This window comes from Heloderma suspectum, chromosome 1, assembly GCF_057233095.1.
Source record: "Heloderma suspectum isolate Gila_16-S chromosome 1, 16-S_ref, whole genome shotgun sequence".
NCBI classification, from domain to species: domain Eukaryota; kingdom Metazoa; phylum Chordata; class Lepidosauria; order Squamata; family Helodermatidae; genus Heloderma; species Heloderma suspectum.
The window spans coordinates 398,947,778-398,968,304 of record NC_139458.1 but is presented as its reverse complement, the minus strand read 5'-3'; the positions used below and the strand labels follow the sequence as shown (position 1 = coordinate 398,968,304).

Below are 20,527 nucleotides of genomic sequence, written 5' to 3'. Positions count from 1 at the left end.
TGCAAAAGCTGGTTTGAAACTCAACATTAAAAAAACTAAGATCATGGCATCTGGCCCCATCACTTCCTGGCATATAGAAGGGGAAGAAATGGAAGCAGTGACAGATTTTACTTTCTTGGGCTCCAAGATCACTGCAGACGGTGACAGTAGCCATGAAATTAAAAGACGCTTGCTCCTTGGGAGGAAAGCTATGGCCAACCTAGACAGCATAGTCAGAAGCAGAGACATCACCTTGCCGACAAAGGTCCGTCTAATCAAAGCTATGGTTTTCCCAGTAGTAATGTATGGCTGTGAGAGCTGGACTATAAGGAAGGCTGAGCGCCGAAGAATTGATGCTTTCGAACTGTGGTGCTGGAGAAGACTCTTACGAGTCCCCTGGACTGCAAGGAGGTCAAATCAGTCCATCCTAAAGGAAATCAGCCCTGAGTGCTCATTGGAAGGACAGATACTGAAGCTGACGCTCCAATATTTTGGCCACCTAATGCGAAGAGAAAACTCCCTGGAAAAGACCCTGATGCTGGGAAAGACTGAAGGCAAAAGGAGAAGGGGACGGCAGAGGATGAGATGGCTAGATAGCATCACGGATGCAATGAATATGAACTTGAGCACGCTCCGGGAGAGAGCGCAGGACAGGAAGGCCTGGCGTGCTATGGTCCATGGGGTCACGAAGAGTCGGACACGACTGAACGACTGAACAACAACAACAACAACCTTCTATTCAGCTATAGAGTTCATAGCTGAGGTGAAATATGAACTGAGGACTTTCCGGCTCATATAGATTTAAATTTTTAAACTATTATGGATACATTTAAGCTAGCTTAGTTAGATGAGTGACTTGCATGCAATCCTATATAGATCTACTCAAAATTCAGACCCATTCATTTCCTTGGGGCTTACTCCCAGGTAAGTGGGTATAGGATTGGAACCTTAATTTCTTGGTGTACCTGAACAATGGCATTACTCCAAGCTTATAAGTTTGGATGTGACAGAAACTTATTCAGGGTTAAGATAGTTAATCAATTTGGAGAAACTGGGTGAGGCAGGTGAAGAGATCCATCATTGCTTGCTTAAAACATTCTTGGAAGGAAATGCTGATACAAAGTCTTTTTTACTTATATAAGGAAGGTGAGCAATTTAATCAGGTAATGATGGATTCAGGTGACACTTTGTGTCAGGTTCACTGGAGGCCTGCCATGTTTGCACTGAGGCCACGAACTGCATATTTCTATATCCCAAGTCCTCTTGTTTTATTTAAATATACTCTCTTAACTCTTGGTAAAGTGGTATGCGAGACCAAACAACTCAACTGGTTTTCATTTTCTTCAGGGCAATCTTCTAGACTTGCTTGGATGGCGTCAACTCAGATTTGTGTAAATGTAACCTTTGGAAGGTGCTGAAGTTGCAGGGAGCTGGGAAGCAAACGTTTCTCATTTCAAAGGTAAGTTTATCTCAGTTTACATAACTAGTTCCACCTTTGTTTACTACCCTACTGATTGGAGGCACACTATATTTATCATATAGTATTCATAGGTCTGCAGATCAAACTAGCTCAGCCACAGATCAACATGGCACCATTCACTGAAGAGCTAACAGTTCTTCAGCTGCAGAGAACAAAACAACCAGTAGCAACTGTTTAAACATGGAAAGACACACTCCTCACTCCTCAAATTATAACTGAAAGGAACAATAGAGCCTAAGGCTGTCCATTATTTTGCATGAAATTTGCTAGCATTATTTGTTCAATTATTAGCGTATCTCTGGAACCATTTTGGTTGTAATCACAAGTGGACAAAGATTGGATGTCAAAAAAACCCCCACACCCTTAAGTTTTGTCTGAATAGATCCATTTCTAATTTAGTGCTGATGCAGAACATAGCAACATTAAGTCCACTGATGCCAATGGCTGGAGTTCCACAGCCTTCACTAGGGACAGGACACTACAGAGCTTTATCAGAGCTCAAGATGTACCCAAACAAAATAAACTTCTTTGGTTCGTTGGCCAATTATGTTTGCAGAACAGAACTCCTGTTTCCCTATGCCTTGAGGAACATTCCATAGTTTATAATGGAGTCATATGGGAATCAGATGTGTAATACCTTCAACATTTGATGGGCTGGGGGAAACAATCTAGGGGTACTTCCACACTAGCCTTTTCCCCGATATCAACTCTTGTTCACGCATTCATTTCCTGACAATAAAGATACTCTTCATCCCAAACTCTTGCATTCCAGTGTTTTCCCTATTTTAGCCCTTTTTAAAGTGCTTGTTTGTAACTGTTTTTAGAGGTTCTATTCCAACACAGATATTTTCCGAGTTAATTCGGGACAGCTCTCTCATGTCTGGAAGAAACTTCTTGTTAGTTTCTTGAAGGGGCTTTTCCAGACCTCCTACAAAAGTTGGGGGAAAGCCCTGTCAGTTTCAACATTGTATTATGTTTCTGATAATACAATGGGAAGAGAAATGGGAAGGTGAAGTTTCCCCAACCACAACCATTGCTTCTGCTGCAAGACCTTGGGGGTGGGATCTTTTTATTTAAGAGAGAAGGGAAAATATGAACAAGCAAACAGGTAGGCATGGCACAGGTTTTTGCTGGACATGTGGACAGATACCCAGTTCTCTCTACCTCATAGCCTAGTGGTAGAACTCTACCAGCTCGGCAGCTGCAGGCTCAGCTTCCTGCCCTCAGGATGGGGTCCCACTTAGCACTGGAAGCCAGGGGGCACTTGAAGTGAGCAAAGTGTTGTTCTCCAGGCTGTCAATAGCAGGCTCTTGGTTGTGGGGTGGAAGAACTGATGGGCTGGTTCACTATGGCACAACGGAAGTTGTAATTAGGACTTGAAGATGCATGCCACCATATGCTATAGTTAAGGTGGGAAAGTTGGCTCTATAGTTCTTTAACTGTCACTGTGTCCTTTGCACAGGGACTCACTTGATCAGGAGTGGGCAACTCCAGATGTTTTGGCCTACAACTCCCATCAGCACTAGCCAGCATAACCACTGGAGAACAATGGAAGTTGTAGGCCAAAACATCTGGAGGGCCAAAAGTTGCCCACCCCTGCACTAGATAATGTACTACTGCCACAGGAAAGGGCTAGCATGAGTATATCAGCAAAGGATAACTTTTACATATTGAGTTACATAGCAAGGGACTACATCACCCTGTCCCCATGCATATGAGACTTAACTCTCCTTGGGAGGGGGCACTGCTCAGCAGTAGAGCACATACACTGCATACAAAACATACTAGGTTCAATCCCTGGCAGCTGCAGGCAGGGCTGGAAAAGACTCCTGTCTGAAACCCTGGAAAACTGCTGCATCAGTGTAGACAATACAGAGCTGACAGACCACCAGTCTGACTCAGAATAAGGCATCTTCCTATATTCTACCTATTAGCAAATCTAGCCAACCATGAATGTCTGCTCAGCTCTTCCTTGCATGAGCTCAGCCAAGGAAAAAAAGTGACAAGAGACACAGCCCACATCCAAGGCAATAAGAACTCCTCTAGCACCATCATCTTCCCAACATATGAATCCACAAACTACTCAAGGGAGCAGACCAGGCAACCACAAGTGGTTGGATGGGGAGGAGGGTTCTAAGGGGGAGATACTTGTATTCACTAGCTCTCATCTTAACATGTTCCCAGTTACAGAAGCCACATGTTCCAGCTGCAAACCAATGGGAAACATTCCCATGCATGAATGCTTCCTAATCGAACTTTTGAAATGAGTTTTACACAGGGCTATCCTTGAAAAACTGTTTGGAAGCTGCAGCTGGTGAAAAACTCTACAGCACACTGATTAACAAGGATGGCATAAGGAAACATACTACACCAATACAACTTTGATTGCAGTGGCTACTAATATGCTTCTGGGCTATATTCAAGGTAATTGTTATTACCTTTATAGTCTGTTGTTTACATTTGTTTTGTTCTTTGTTCTTTTGTACCATTTTGTAATATGTTTGATGCTTTTAAAGTATTGGGATTTTTAAACAAATTATCTGAACATCACTTTTGAGTATTTTCATGACTAGGCAAGTGACAGATGTATATTAATAAATAACATTACAGGCAGGTATCCATCCCTCCAAGACCTGTAAATAAGAAAGATCCTCTAACAAGAGCCATGCAGGGGGCAAGAGGATTACAGTAGACCATGAGGCTTTGCCAATCCAGTCAGTTATTCAAATACTTCAGAAAAGCGGTTAAAAGAAAGATTTGGGGGGGGGGGGGAAGCACCTTACTGTGTCACTTTAGAGCAGACTTCCCGACCTGATGCTCGCCAGATATCTGTGTTTACAACTCCCATCAACCAATGGTTAGGTATGATGGGACTTGTCCAAAACATCTGGGAGGCACCAGATTGTAGAAGTCTGTTTTAGAGGCTGACACAATGTTGCCAATATTGAATACCTTCAAGTCCCGTTAATTTCAGTGGGTTGATTAAACATATGCTTCTCTCATGAGAAATGAGAGCCAGTGTGGTGTAGTGGCAAGAGTGTTGGACTAGGAGCTGGGAGATCCGGGTTCTAGTCCCCACTCGGCCATGGAAGCTCACTGGGTGACTTTGGGCCAGTCACACACTCTCAGCCCAACCCACCTCACAGGGTTGTTGTTGTGAGGATAAAATGGAGAGGAGGAGGATAATGTAAGCTGCCTTGGGTTCCTTGCAAGAGGAAAAAAGGCGGGGTATAAATGCAATAAATAAATAAATAAATAAATAAATGTTTCACTTTGGCTAAATCATGCCCAGTTTTGTTTAGTCCTCCATAAGAAAAATTGCTATTGAGGAATCCATGTGAAAAATATTACATCAGGGTGTAATTATTGGAATGTGGGGGGTTTAAACTTTTTATTATTACTTATTTAGAACATTTCCACCAAAAGATGCCCAAGGCAATGTGTGCTTTCTAAAGTCAGTGACTCCAGCAGCTTTGCCATTAATTTTGATAGAAGATTATTTTGTCCACTATACTGGTCCTATTCACTTGAATGACTAGGGAATACTATATTGGTACTTTATATGTAGTCAGGAGCCTGGCATGCCTAGTAGATTTTACTTTTCTCCTTTTGAAAGGCAGCCCTCACCCTACTCTGAAAGAGGCATGCCATGTGGCATGGGGAGATGCTATATGGATAAACACAAGTAAAAAATCCACTTAAGTGTGCAGAACTATTTGTAGGGTTCTGTGAACCCAGGCCTTATTGTTTTGCATTCTGTAGTAAAAAGGGACACATTTATCCCATGCCTTGTTAGGGCATAAAGTCCTCTGCTGCTGCCTATAGGTTACATTTGGATTTTACTTACTTATTAAAATCATATTTTTCAAGATACTACTGAGTACAGCAAATAAAATGACTGCCCCTAAAAAAATCGATGCACTATTTTTAGAACTTGCTATTTTCCTCTCTTCTTTGATATGAAACCAGTTTGGAGCAGGTTATAGCTGGGTAGGAGCGTTTTTAGCAGACAAAGGTATTTTCCCCTCCATGAAAATTATTTATAGAACAGCAATTGTGAGACTAAATACCAGAACAATCCAAATCCAATGCGGTTCATTTTGTGGATGTCACAGTAGCAGAAATTTGCTAAATTGATAATCCACAAACAGATATACACAGACAGGTACAGCCTTCTAGTAACACCATAATTTATTAAGTTTTCCCATTCATTATTACTCTTCTATCAAGGGTATTGATCATATATGAGAAAGATGTACATCATATGGTTGGAATGTACATGGAGGTGTGGCCTAGGGATGCGTGAGTGATTGCATACTCATGAGCATTTGGTGTGGGGCTATGTTTACTCATGGAGAAAGCTGAACTAGGGAGAAAGTGTTTCTGGCTCCTTCAAGTCTAGTACTGTCACTAAGTTGTTTGTCCAGACAATAGTTGCACCTCCATATGCCTAGATTCTTCGTGTCTGCTATTCAAGACCATTTTTGACCTTTGTCCACAGACCCCCCAAACACAGATGTTTCCCTGTTTTCTTCACCCCAGCCATTCAGCATATTGATTAAACGATTTATTATCATAATGTATTTTTATGTTTAAAAAAAAAATTCCCTTTGGAATGTCAGTGTTGGAGGGAATGTGGTTCCCTAACAGCTAGGCCAAATCCCCCAGCACAGCCAAGTAGCTTTGTCTAAGGCCCCATCTATATGGCACCGCTTTGACCCCCCCCACCCCATCGCAACTGCGCAGCAATGCGGCTTCGAGTCAGCATGCACTGCGATACACTCGTGATGCACTGCGAGCTTCCCTTACAGACTCACCATGCCCTTTTTCCCCCCATCTTACTGAAATGCACAGCTGTGCAGTCCCGTGAATGTGGGGGTGCAACACTTCAGTGGCTGTTTTGTATTTGAGGGGCTCTGCTGTGTCTTTCTGTCCCTTTTCAGGTAAAAAGTAGGTGTTCTGTGCTCCTCCCTTTCTGACCATTGGTTTGTCAGTTCCCCAGCCCGAGACTCTCGTGATGATTTGCACTCACAAGCGTGAGTGCTATGTGCCTAGTCATCGCTCTGAAATGGTGGCTGCAGCAATGTTGGTCCTTCCGCAAGACACCCCAGCCCCCAGCCCTTGGGTGCACAACCCAAGTCCACAACCATTGCACAGATACGAAGCTGCAAAACTGTGTGGAAGTGTGATTAAATAGATGAAAATGCCCCTCTGTGCCTCTGTAACTGCACAGCTGTAAAGCGATGGGGGAGTAAAGGGGCGTCACAAAGTGACGCGGGCACTACGCATGCCTACAACACGCCCACTGCAAAATATGAAGTTGGTCCAGGGAAGGAACAGATGGCCCACAACCACGAGGAAACCTGCAGCAAACCCAAACAATCGCAGTAAAACGGCTCCTTGGAACTCTGCATTTTCCGGGCAAAAAACACAGATGGCTGTGAAGTCACGACTACATTATCTATCACAAGGGACCTCTACTCGCACCTACCCCGGAGTAAAAGCCCCGTGTAGATGAGGCCTCGGTTGGGGGCCAGTTGGTTGCTAGGCAACTTTTGATTTAGCAATGTGGAGCCTGCTTCAGTTGTAATCATGCAAATAGGTGTGAAATGGAGAAGGAGACTAGTTTAATAGCTGACAATATCATAGGTGGATTAAAGCCTGTATTTGCAGGTAGCGTTGTTGTGGGCTCTTTCCTTGTAGCTACTATAAATAACAATTGTTTGGGGATTATTTTTTTCTAGTGAAAACTGACAAAGGGAGACCAAATGCAGGCAATTAACCTGGCAGAAAGACCTATAACAGAAAGACAGCCATCACTCATTTTGGAGATAAGGTACACTATATTGGTTTAGGTTTAGTTTTCAATACAAACAGGAACAATGCCAATAAATGAGAAACTGCCTTAAACCAGCTCCACCTTTATCACCTGGTGCCTCAAATCCTAAAAATATTGCTGCTTATAGATTGATTATATTACAGACAATCCATCAATGCAAGAATTGGAGACTTTACTCAGATACTAGGTTTCAGTGGGATTTTTTCCCCATAATGGACTAAAAGTCAGACGTTTTAGTGTTATTCTGTTCACTCTAAACTGTGTCTTCTGATTTATTTATTTTTTACTCTAGTGTTTTTGCACTTACAGCCTACTTTATGTCATCAGCAAGTCTTTTCTTCTCCCACCTACGATCTTGATTTCTTTTCTTCCACTTGCACTTCAGGGACACCACTGGGACAACTAGACAGAGGATTTCAAGTTTCTTTGGGAAGTCTTAACGGATGGGTTTAGCCATGCTTCACAGTAAGCGAGCAATCCCATGTCCCCTAGACAGAATCTGGGGGAGATGGATTTTTTTGGTTTCCCAGCTGCGAGCTCGTAGCCGGCAAACCGTACTCTCCACCCACTTCCCCTAGTAGCTGGGGTAGAGAGAACCATGGTGGCTGCCCCACCATGCCTGCCCATGCTTGTAACATGGAGCACAGACAGGGAAAAAAGGGGTGTTCCCAGGGGCAGGGAGACCACAGAAGCCATTTGAGACAGCTTCCTATGCGGTCTCCAGCCCCGTTCCTGCCCCCTCCCCAAAGCCGTGCTTAGACACCTGAACTCAGGCATCTAAGGCAAACTGCAGGGCAGCCAGAGCACAGAAGGAATCCTCTCCTCTGTGCTTCAGCCACCCTGCATTGGATAGACAATCGCTTCCAACTTCAGGGGAAGTCAGAGGCACCCATCTATCTCAATAGGATTGCGCCCTAAGTGACTTTCAGTTTTGGAACTGGGAAGGAATTTCCTCCCATTTTGCCTGTGACCCTGCTTTGTGCTCTGTTTTAGTTTTGATATCTCTGCTCGAGTTAGAAAGATCAGGTAGCAGCTGACACTAGGAGAGCTGCTGCCAGACAGAGTAGATAATACTGGACTAGAAAGACAAACAGTCTGACCTGGTATAATGTACCTTCCTGTGTTCCTTTGTACATACTCCTTGGTTGAGGCTTGCTGTTTTCTGGACTGATGTTTGGAAGGAGACTATGTAGCAAGTTAGTCTTGCAACAGAGTTAAGAATGATAGCATTTGGATCCTTTCTATCATTGCAATTGTATAAAATACATTTGGGGGCTCTGTGAACATGCATTAGGGTCTTAATTTCTAATATTTTTAACTTGGCAGAGCTTTCTTTGTTATTTTACTAATCAACTGATCCAAGTAAGTACTCATGATGGGGCATATCCATTGCCCCAGAAATACAATGTAAGAAGCCATGATGTCACAAAGTCACAGAGATAGTACAATGTAAGTGCAAATCAATTATGTGTCATAGGTGTTTGAGACTTGGGTACAACTGCATAATCCGACATATATAGTTAAAACTACAGTATAGGGATGTCAGAGAATTCTGCCACGGATCTTGGTGCCCCCGAACTCTGTGGCGGAACGGCCTGCCACCCCCTGCCCCCCCGCAGACCCCCCCTGGGATGAGACTTACCTGGGGTGGATGTTCCGGGCGGCAGCGGCTCCGGCGGCGGCTTCGGCAGCGGTGGCTGCGGGGCTGGTCTTCCGACCGGCTGCCGCCACCGCCATTTGCAGTGTTGTCTTGTTAAAAAACAACAACAACGATGTGATAGGCTACGTAAAGATTTACGTAGCCTATCATGGCTGGGTTTAAACAAACAAACAAACCCGCGTACGCAAATGGCGGTGGCTATGGCCGCCGCCATTTGTGTTCCTTATTTTTGGCCATCTTAGTCTACGTAAATATTTATGTAGACTATGGCAGCGAAAATAAAGGGGAACGCAATTAGCGTAGCGAGCGCTATTTGCGTCCCTTTTTGATTCGCCATTTTAGCCTACGTAAATATTTACGTAGGCTAAAACGGTGACTCAAAAAGGGACGCAAATAGCGCCAGCTACGCTATTTGCGTTCCCCTTTATTTTCGCCATCATAGTCTACGTAAATATTTACGTAAATTAAGACGGCTAAAAATAAGGAACGCAAATGGCGGCGGCCATAGCCGCCGCCATTTGCATACACGGGTTCTTTTTTTTCTTTCCCAGAGCCCTCCGCGGACAGAAATCTGGCTGCAGACGGCTCTGGCCTGGGCTGGGCCTGGCTGGCTGCTCCGCGGAGCTGCTGCGGAGCACAGCCGGCCATGTAGGATTCCGGGGGGGGAGGAACGGATCGCCTCCCCCCCTTGTCGAGGATTCCGGGGGAAGGGGCGGAACGCCTCCCCCCCATCAATATAATCCGCGGAAAGGTAAGTGACTTTTCTACATCCCTACTACAGTAGCACCACAGAGGTCATAATCCACTAAATCACATCTCATACTTTGTAACTGCATTTAACTTGGTTGTTAAATAGCAGACATTAAAAGAATTAAAATCATATTTTGAAAATAAAATAAGTGCCACACAGATATAGAGAAGGGCCAAATGCCTTCCAGGTATCTTATGCATAAGATAAGGGGTTGTTCCCATGGTAAACCCTAGCATCTCATGGAATCCTAATCTGGTTGGTATGTCTCCTGAATTTTGGAGGTGGTTTTTCAGCATCCACAGAAGTGTGGGTAATAGCAAAAGAAAAAACTTCTAAACTGGAAGACATCTTTGCCTAACCTAAAATGAAGGAAAAGCTAGTGATTTAAACTACGCTGTCCTCACACATACAAAGCTACCACCAAATTACACTGGAGTTTAGCATGAACACCATTGGACACAATAAAACATAACAAAGTAATTTCAGGGATGGAAAAGAACTGGGCAGGGAATTGTACTTCTTTGGCTTTATTTGGAGGAAAGAAGTGTAACCCAGTACTGACCTTGAATTGTCCTCTTGAAGAAAGCCTTGCAGGCCTCACATGAAGCCACGCCATAGTGGTACCCTGACGCAATGTCACCACACACCAAACACAGTCTTTTGGGCATTGAGTTCAGCATGTATTCACACTTGGTTTGTGAATCTTCGGCGATGGTACTAGAGCAGTCATCATATCGTTTCCTGACAGGCCCATTGCCCCCAATACCTGGGGCGGAAGGGTAGAGTGGTGGTGAATCTAGCCCATTCTGATGTCCATTCATGGTTGAACTGTAGCTCCCACTGGCGTCAGAGGAGCCACCAGGGCTATGGTGATTGATGCTGTCCGTCAAGGAGGCGGGGCTCGATGGTTCCGTCTTGATATACGACGAACAGCTAGAATCAATGTGTCGATCCTTGCTTGACATTCTGCAGAGAAGCCTGCATTGTAAAGAGAGAGACAGAGAGAGAAGTTTCTGTGCATTAAAGACAATGCTCTTTAAAGGCAGCACAGCAAGGGCTAAGGACCACACATCATTCATTCATTAGTCAATACCTCTTGTTTTACATGAAGGGAATCAGCATAAGGGCATGACAGAGCTTTAACAAAGCTTCCAAGAGGCAGTCAACAAAAACTTTAAAGAGACTGATTCCATTTTACGTTTTGCTCCCTACTCTTCCCCTTGCTGATTTTCCTTAAATCAACTCTCTAAATTCTAAACTTGTTATCTTCAGTGACAACCAATTCACTGCCACAGACAAGTGGTGGTGACATTACTAGCAAAGGGAGTCAAAACTATTTTTGTAGTTACATTTGAGCAGATGAATGTTTTGCTCTGTAATTACTGTTTGTCGGCATGTTTCACTAAAGCATAACTGCATCCTCTATGCACTGGACCTCAGAATGTAGGAATAAATAATTTTTTTTAGGGATGTATAGATAAAATGCATTCTGTAGTAATAGATCATCTCAGTTTCCAACAAATAATTAAGGCTTGACTTCTGTTTCACAAAATCTAGGTGGAATGATTCATCAGCATTGTCTGCAATTACCTTTTAGTCATTATCCTCAAGACTAACAGTAATTACTGTGGAAGCATCCCATATATCTGGAAGACCATATGATGTGTCATCCAATATTTGAGTGGGGTTGGGTAGGTTTTGTTGTTTTTAAATGGAGGAAACAGAGGTTTTACTTGTTAGAAGATGAGAAGATTTACTTGACTGTTCTAGAGCCATATTACTCCTCTTTAAAACTGAGTATCTTAAGTAGCACAAGATATTTGAACTTGCAAATTACTAGCCTGTCAAAGGAGAGAATTAGAATTAGAATCAGACTAAAGAGAATAGGGAAGACCCACAGATCAGTTAGATATGAGCTCACGAATATTCCTAATGAATATGCAGTGGAGGTGAAGAATAGATTTAAGGTACTAGATTTAGTAGATAGGGTCCCAGAAGAACTATGGACAGAAGTTCACAACATTGTTCAAGAGGCGGCAACAAAAAACGTCCCAAAGAAAAAGAAAAACAAGAAGGCAAGATGGCTGTCTGCTGAGACACTGGAAGCAGCCCAAGAAAGACGGAAAGCAAAAGGCAACAGTGATAGGGCGAGAGATGCCCAATTAAATGCAACATTCCAGAGGTTAGCCAGAAGAGATAAGGAATTATTTTTAAACAAGCAATGCGCGGAAGCGGAAGGAGATAATAGAATAGGAAGGACAAGAGACCTCTTCCAGAAAATTAGAAACATCGGAGGTAAATTCCAGGCAAAAATGGGTATGATCCAAAACAAAGATGGCAAGGACCTAACAGAAGCAGAAGAGATCAAGAAATGGTGGCAAGAATATACGGAAGATCTGTATAGGAAGGATAATAATATCGGGGATAGATTTGACAGTGTGGTCAGTGAGCTAGAGCCAGACATCCTGAAGAGTGAGGTTGAATGGGCCTTAAGAAGCATCGCTAATAACAAGGCAGCAGGAGATGACGGTATCCCAGCTGAACTGTTTAAAATCTTGCAAGATGATGCTGTCAAGGTGATGCATGCCATATGCCAGCAAATTTGGAAAACACAAGAATGGCTACCAGATTGGAAAAGATCAACTTACATCCCCATACCAAAAAAGGGAAATACCAAAGAATGTTCAAACTATAGACCAGTGGCACTTAATTCACATGCCAGTAAGGTAATGCTCAAGATCTTGTAAGGTAGACTCCAGCAATTCATGGAACGAGAATTGCCAGATGTACAAGCTGGGTTTTGAAAAGGCAGAGGAACTAGAGACCAAACTGCCAATATCCGCTGGATAATGGAGAAAGCCAGGGAGTTTCAGAAAAACATCTATTTCTGTTTTACTGACTATTCTAAAGCCTTTGACTGTGTGGATCATCACCAATTGTGTCAAGTTCTTGGTAGTATGGGGATATCAAGTCATCTTGTCTGCCTCATGAGGAATCTGTATAACGACCAAGTAGCAACGGTAAGAACAGACCACGGAACAACGGACTGGTTTAAGATTGGGAAAGGAGTACGGCAGGGTTGTATACTGTCACCCTACCTATTCAACCTGTACGCAGAACACATCATACGACGTGCTGGGCTTGATTAAGCCAAGGCTGGAGTTAAAATCGCTGGAAGAAACATTAACAATCTCAGATATGCAGATGATACCACTTTGATGGCTGAAAGCAGGGAGGAGCTGAGGAACCTTATGACGAAGGTGAAAGAAGAAAGTGCAAAAGCTGGGTTGCAGTTAAACCTCAAAAAAACCAAGATTAGGGCAACCAGCTTGATTGATAACTGGAAATAGAGGGAGAAAACGTGGAGGCAGTGACGGACTTTGTCTTTCTAGGCCCAAAGATTACTGCAGATGCTGACTGCAGACAGGAAATCAGAAGACGTTTACTTCTTGGGAGGACAGCAATGACAAATCTTGATAAAATAGTGAAGAGCAGAGACATCACACTGACAACAAAGGTCCGCATAGTTCAAGCAATGGTATTCCCCGTAGTAACCTATGGCTGCGAGAGCTGGACCATAATGAAGGCTGAGCGAAGGAAGATAGAAGCTTTTGAACTGTGGTGCTGGAGGAAAATTCTGAGAGTGCCTTGGACTGCAAAAAGATCAAACCAGTCCATACTCCAGGAAATAAAGCCAGACTGCTCACTTGAGGGAATGATATTAAAGGCAAAACTGAAGTACTTTGGCCACATCATGAGAAGACAGGATACCCTGGAGAAGATGCTGATGCTAGGGAAAGTGGAAGGCAAAAGGAAGAAGGGCCGACCAAGGGCAAGATGGATGGGTGATATTCTGGAGGTGACGGACTTGACCTTGGGGGAGCTGGGGGTGGCGACGGCCGACAGGAAGCTCTGGCGTGGGCTGGTCCATGAAGTCACGAAGAATCGGAAGCGACTGACCGAATAAACAACAACAAGGGAGAGAAGACTGAGCTTTTGGCGGTAAGTAGCAAAATTATGAGCTAATATTATTTACTGTGTAACTGAAGAGACAAAAATGCCACGGCAAACACAACATTAAGTCTATTCTTCAAAACTTTTTCCAAAATGCACTGAAGGGGATTTCACCCAACAGAGAAGCAAACCCATGCTGCATGTATCATGTATGTTCAACAGGAAACTGCACCCAATCATAGTTCCCTGACAGGTGTACCTGATTCACACATTACATTTTTTGGTGAAAACTTAAACATTTTATGCCTCAGAAATATAATGTGAAATGGCCCCAGAAACCAGGATGAGTTGTCAAAGACTTCATACTTCTTGAATTGTTACTAAAGTTTAAAAGTTTTACCTGATTAACTGTTTGACATTTAACATATTAAAATCAAACAATAAATTCATGTACATTTACATATTGTGATATCTCAGTAAAGGCTGTTTATGATTGTGAATAATGCTGCGGTTTGCTCTGAAGTTTGAAAACTTAATTTTAAAAATGTGAGTGTTCCATCAAAATTGAGAAGGAAGTGAAGGTCTGACTGTCTTAGCTGACAGGACTTTGTTTCTAATCTCTCAAAAATGGTCTTCCTCAGTGATTTTTGACATAATCAAAAGATGAGCTTAATTTGTTCACCATACAACCAGGGCATGGCATTCTTTTTTAAGCATTTTTTCCTAGCACCAACTACTCCCCTGCAGAGGAGGAAAAAAACCAACTAAATGCTCCATCATTCTGCCTTGCTGGCAAGATCCTGACAGGGCTTTGGAAATGTCAGAGGCACCATTGTTGGAACTCTGACCAGAAGAGGCTTGGCAAAGATAGCTGTCTAAGGGTTCAATCCTATGCACATTTATAGAGAAAAAAGTCCTACAACTCCCAGCATTCCCCAGCCAGCCATGCTGAGAACTATAATACTTATTTCTGTCTAAATATGCATAGGATTGTGCCCTCAATGTATTGCTTGCAGTTCTGTGAATCTTTTTTTAAAAATGCAAATATAAGCCATGGAAAACCACAGGCAGGATCAGGAAACAGCAGGTGGGAATGGAGGCTTAACCCTTTTCTAACTGTTGGACTCATGACAAAAACACCCCTCCCCAGTTGCTATTTCCACTAGAAATTTGCATTCCCTCTCAGTGAAAAGTACTTCAGAGGAGGGGGTAATTCTCAACAGCTAAACCTCCCATTCCAGCATGCTGAGGCCCTGCTCCTGCCCAGGGACCTCCACAGCTGCACTTTGCATTTTATTTTCAGGGTCACAGACAACAAGTTTAGCATCACATGTAGTTTGGCCCCATGCCACTGAAAGCAAGGAAGTTTTACAACATTTCCGGAAGGCATACAAGTTTGGACTTTGATGGACCTTCTCTAATAAGAAGGCAGCTCCAGAACTGAAGAGCAGCCACACAGAACATGTCCTTACACGGCCTTGTAAGTTTGAACTTGGGAGCACTGATAGCAGAGCCAGAAAACCGGAAAATGGTTTGATGATTAAAATAACCTGGGGAAACTACATATTATGTAAATACTGAGAATTCTTTGACTGCTCAACAGAAGATTTGCCTTATAGTTCTAAAAGCCATCAGACATTTATTTATTTACAAATTTTGCATACCGCTCCATACCCAGACAGATGCCGGAGCGGTGAACAATACAGATAGGATAAAATAATAAAAACACCATGTTAAAATAACTATTTTAAACAGTTATTTGGATGAATATTATGTTGATGAGCAGAAATACAATCACTAATGGTAGCCCAATAAGCAAAAGGTCTTTCAAAGTGTGTGTCGCATTAGGCTACCTGAAGAACTAGTAAGGAGAGGTGAAGGGGGAGACTTCTAACTCAGACCCCTCCTCTCTCAGTGAAAATCTTTTCCTCTGTATCTGCTGCCTTGTACCTACCCCTGTTAATGAATGTCATAATTAATAAATAGCTCTCTCTCATCTCTCTACTTCTATTCTCAGCTAAGCACTTTTCTCGAGTCAACATTTGAAAGAAAGTGGATCACCACTGACTTATAGCAGCTCTGTGAATTCCTTTTAATTTAGAGTACTTATACCACCACTCAACTTATTACCTTATAATTACTCGACAGCTCTCACATATATTATGATCTGGGGCTAGAGTGAAAAGTTATTAGGGTACTAAAACATGGCCTTCTTCACACTCTCCACCAACCCCTCATCCTGACAAAGGATTTTATATAGCTATGATTAAAATACCAAATACTCTCTCACAATCTATCAATTAGAGAATCCTATACAAGTGCTTGGTGCCTTTGTGTCAAACTTCTCTCCTTTTTACAAATAGAAACTGTTATAGGGTTACCATAGTTGTTGTCACAAGGGGAGAGATATAGGTTAGGAACCAAAATGACCCATTTTAGTGGGAAGCCAGTCAGCGGTGCAGCGGTGGCAGGTCACGCCCCGGCACTGTTTTCGAAGCCAGCCCCCAGCCAGGTCCTGGTCTGCTAGGGAAGGAAGAGGGAGCAGAGGGAGTGCAGGCAGCTGCCTCTTGGCTGTCTCTCATCTACTATGCAGAGCCAGCCAGACAAAGGGAGCGAGCGAGGGAGCCTGAGGGAGCTCTGCAGCCTCCTCTCGCTCCCCCGCCCCTATTCTCCTCCTCCACTCTTGGCTTCTCCACCGGTCCCTGCTCTGTGCCTGCGCGCCCGCCGCCGGCGCTGCCCTTGTCTCCTGCAACACCAGCCACTCGTTCAGGGCTGCTGCTGGCCATAGCAACAGCAGGAGAGGAGGGGGGCTCTGCCACCATTATTTACTTATGGGGCAAGGCAGGTGGCTGGTTTGTGCCAGTTTTTAGGATTTATCACACAATCTTATTCATGTTTACTCAGAAGTCAGTCTCACTATGTTCAATTGCCAATTGGGCTTTCTCCCCGGGATGCGTGCGTAGGACTGCAGCAACCTGCTCTGTCAGCTACACTTTTTGGTACAAGGTTGGCATGTATCTGGGCAAACAAACCCTGGTGGAGGGAAGGGAAACAGGAAAAAAAATCAGTTGGGGGGAGAGGAGAAAGAAGGTAGGGGTGTGTGTGTGTGTGCGTGTGCGTGTGTGCGCGCGCGTGTGTGTGTGTTTCAATCCAGCTGGGTGTGTGGGCGTTTCTGTTGCAGGATGGGAGAGATATAATGAAGGAGCTTAGGAAAGGCTAATGGGTGATGCTGGGGTGCTAAGGGAGTGTGCAAGGGGGCTGTTTAAATGAGAAGGGATCTGTCCATGAGGGCTGAGTTGAGAGGGTGAAGCTTCCATAGAATATCATATTTTGAAAACCTAAAATGTTCGTGTTTGAGCGAATAGGTGAAAAAGATTAACACCCCTGCATTTTTTTCTGAGACATCCGATTGAAATACCACTGCCTTACTCTCAGCTGCCCTGTTTTGGGATCCCAGTTGAAGGCTGTATATCTTACAAGGTTGTACACTCTTAGAAGGGGGTGTGGCTGTGAGGGGACATGGCTGTGACTGTCACGAAGGGACCCTGCACTTCTGAATTTGCCACTACACTACTAGAACCAGTAAGCAAACAGGTGCTTCCACCTAGTCAGCATTGGCATAACCATGTATTTAATGTTTATATCCAGTCTTTCGTCCAGGGAGCTCAAAGCAGTGTACATAGTCTTCCCTCCATTTTATCCTCAAGTAGGTTAAGCTGAGGTAGGGTAAGCTAAGAGGCAGTGAAGGGCCCAAGGTCACCCAGTGATCTTCATGGCTGAGTGGGGATTTAAACCTGGGTCTCCTCCATCCTAGTCTGCCCCTCCAAGCACTACACCACAATGGCTCACAGGAGATAACAAAGATGGGTAATGAAAGCTGGCTTGAGCATGCTGGTGTGGAAATCTACAGTACCTCCTGTGTTTGGTGTTCCTGGACAGCTACATAGGCCAAATATGAAGTTGGCCACTGTAGCACTATTTAAATAATAGAGCCACCAGGTTCTACTGTGTTCATATTGTACTAAATGGTGACGGAGTGTCCTTCCACAGGAGCACTATAGGGGAAAATGGCTGCCAGAGCACACCAGGAGTGCCACCACTGCTTTAGTGGCAAAAAGTAATTTAAAAAAGAAAAGGGAAGACAGAAGCCCCTGCTGCCGGCAATTTGAAATGACAGTCTCCCACTGACCCCCAAATTTTGTAACAATTTTCTTCTGTCCCCAAAGAACATTAATTTTTTCACCCCCATTTTCATCCCTTCCCCCCCCACCACCATCACAAATGTTGACAAAAACAGTTCCAGTTAGAATTTTCAGCAGAGCAGTATTTTTTTTTGTAACCTTGGGGTTTGCGGATACCTCCCTCTTGTTTTTCAATGGTCCTATTTTGGCTACAATTCTGTTGGCACTCATCACTTGAGTTTGTTATTAGAGGCAGTGCTGCCTAAAATAGACCTCTGTAAGAAAGCAGTTGCTCCTAATTACTACTTACCTCATTACACTGAAGACTTCCTAGGGACACTATTACTTTATACCAAAAAAACATAGTTCAAACTTAATTCCTTCTTCCTCTTCGTACCTGATTTTCTGCAGCTCTTTTATGCAGGCCTGAAATATTCACAACTGTCTATAAATTCAATTGTCAGTTGGTGATTTTTATTCTAGACCTCATTTCAATCTAAAATTAGAGGCACTAAAATTCACATTAACTCTAAGAGGAATGTAGTGAATAGGACTTTATTTCAAAAGAACACCTTTTTGTCAGAAAGAGCTATTCTCAAGATGATGGCTTTATCTGCATTCAAAGTCCAATTCCACATTGTGCTGTTAATACAGGTTTTTTTTTAGGTCACAGCAGATTAATAAAAATCTAAATGTAGTTAACGTTTACAATGAGAAATAGTGTGTCATATTTAAGTGTACAGTATTTATTTTAAAGCCATGGTGGAGTTGTTTTCATCTTTATTATTGTTTTTATTCAATTGGCTAGTAACTCTAATTGTTCTTCCATGTGTACTTTCTAAGGACTAAGCCCATATGATAGGCAGAGGGGTGGACATTTGTAGGGTAGGGTGCATGAAAATGCAGCCATGGAATTGTCACAGATATGTATTATTTTTTCTATATGCAGGGAAAACATCCTGAAGATTACACCTCTTCTTCAAAAAATAAACAAACAAAAGAAGGCAACTGAAAACTGAATTTTCACACACTTGAAGACATAGGTCATCCCCACTTGAATCTTCCGTATATTTCTATACCTGTGATTTTAAAAATTCGTAACAATCGGGTTTCTATACTTTTTATTACTGGAAGTTTGTTCAAGCCACAGCTCCACAGCAAAAAGAGAAGATATTTCAAGCAAGGTAACTCCTAAATCTGTGTAATAGGAAAGGTTAAGAGTCACAACCTCCAACAATAATAAATTCTTTAAATACATCAGAAGCAGGAAACTGGTTTGGATGACAAGGTAGCTAAACGCGTGTTAAAGGAGGATATTTCAGAAAAGCTTAATCAATTCTTTGTGTTTGTCTTCATTGCGGAAGATATAAGGCAGATACCTGCACCTGAACTGACTTTCTCAGGATGGGAGTGTGAAGAACTAGGCAAACTGTGGTGACAAGATCAAGTTCTAGACATTATTGACCAAGTGAAAGTTAATAAATCACTTGGTCTGGATGGTATCCATCTGAGACTTCTTAAAGAATTCAAATGTGAAATTGTTGACCTTCTAACAAAAATACGTAACTTATACCTAAGATCTTCCTCCATACTAGAGGACTGGAAAGTAGCTAATATAATTACCCACCCCCGGTTTTTTTTTTTAAGGATTCTGAGTAATAGGCCAGATCCTCTTATGGATTGGTAACTGGTTACAGAACAGCAAACAGAGAGTAAAAATAACTAACTAACCAACCAACCAGCCAAGCAATCCTATGGCCCTCTAGACACTGTCTAGCGGGCCATAGAACGTGGTCTATTCTGGGAACTGGCCTCCTGCCTTGTCCACGCTGCCTTGGAGGCAGCGCGGAGAAGCCCCATCCTCCGCGCTTGGAAGATGAGCATGGAGCGACTGAAAAAGGGCAGGGCTGGGGGTGTTCTGGAGCAGGGAGAGCAGATATGTACTTACGACATATCCTATGTTTCCTACTGTGGCTTCCTCTCCCGGCTGGCCCCCCTGCCGCTAGACAGCCAAAAACAGCTGTCTAGCAAAAAAGAGCAAGGCAGGAGAGGCGTGGAGGGAATGATCCCCCCGTGCCTCTCCTGCTTGGATAGGTGGTCACCTCCGAGGTCGGAGTCGGCTGCCTATCTACTTAGGATTGTACCCTAAATGAATAAAAATGGACATTTCACACAATGGAGGAATGAAAAAATTGAAGTCCCCCAGGGATCTGTATTAGGACGGTGCTTCTTAAATTGTTCATAAATGACCTAGAAGAAGGGGCAAACAACGAGCTGGGATAGCTGTATCTTGTTTGTAAACAATCCTTTTTGTTTGTTTGCTTCTATAATATACAACTGTACACTGTTTGTAAAATAGTATGTTTTGTTTCTTTGCTTCTACAAGAGTTCTCTTTTCTCTCGTTTTTCTCTTTTCCCACTCTCTATCTTTTCTGCAAAACATACACATCTGGGAGTCCATGCTTACACACACACACACACACACACTTGCGTGACTACACTATTTTTCCCTTGTTGCCCACCCCTACACCAAACTAATCAGTGTTAAAAAAAGAAAAAAGGATTGAGTGGAGCTCTAAAATGATCTTTTCAAACTGGGGGCCCATCTACATTCGGCTTTTACTCTGGGGTGGGGACAAGTCAAGATCCCTCGTGATAGATGATGCAGTCATGACTTCACAGC

At 43.2% G+C, this 20,527-nt stretch overlaps 1 protein-coding gene across 3 annotated transcripts in view; it reads right to left on the bottom strand.

The window, feature by feature from the left end:
• Positions 1 to 20,527, bottom strand: part of ESRRG (estrogen related receptor gamma) — a 309,940-nt gene that overhangs the window by 226,712 nt on the left and 62,701 nt on the right. For all 3 annotated transcript variants that reach the window (XM_084828792.1, XM_084828789.1, XM_084828793.1), the window contains one exon: positions 10,272 to 10,687. In XM_084828792.1, coding sequence (XP_084684918.1) covers positions 10,272 to 10,687 — 416 coding nt within the window. The remainder of the gene's footprint in view (positions 1 to 10,271; positions 10,688 to 20,527) is intronic.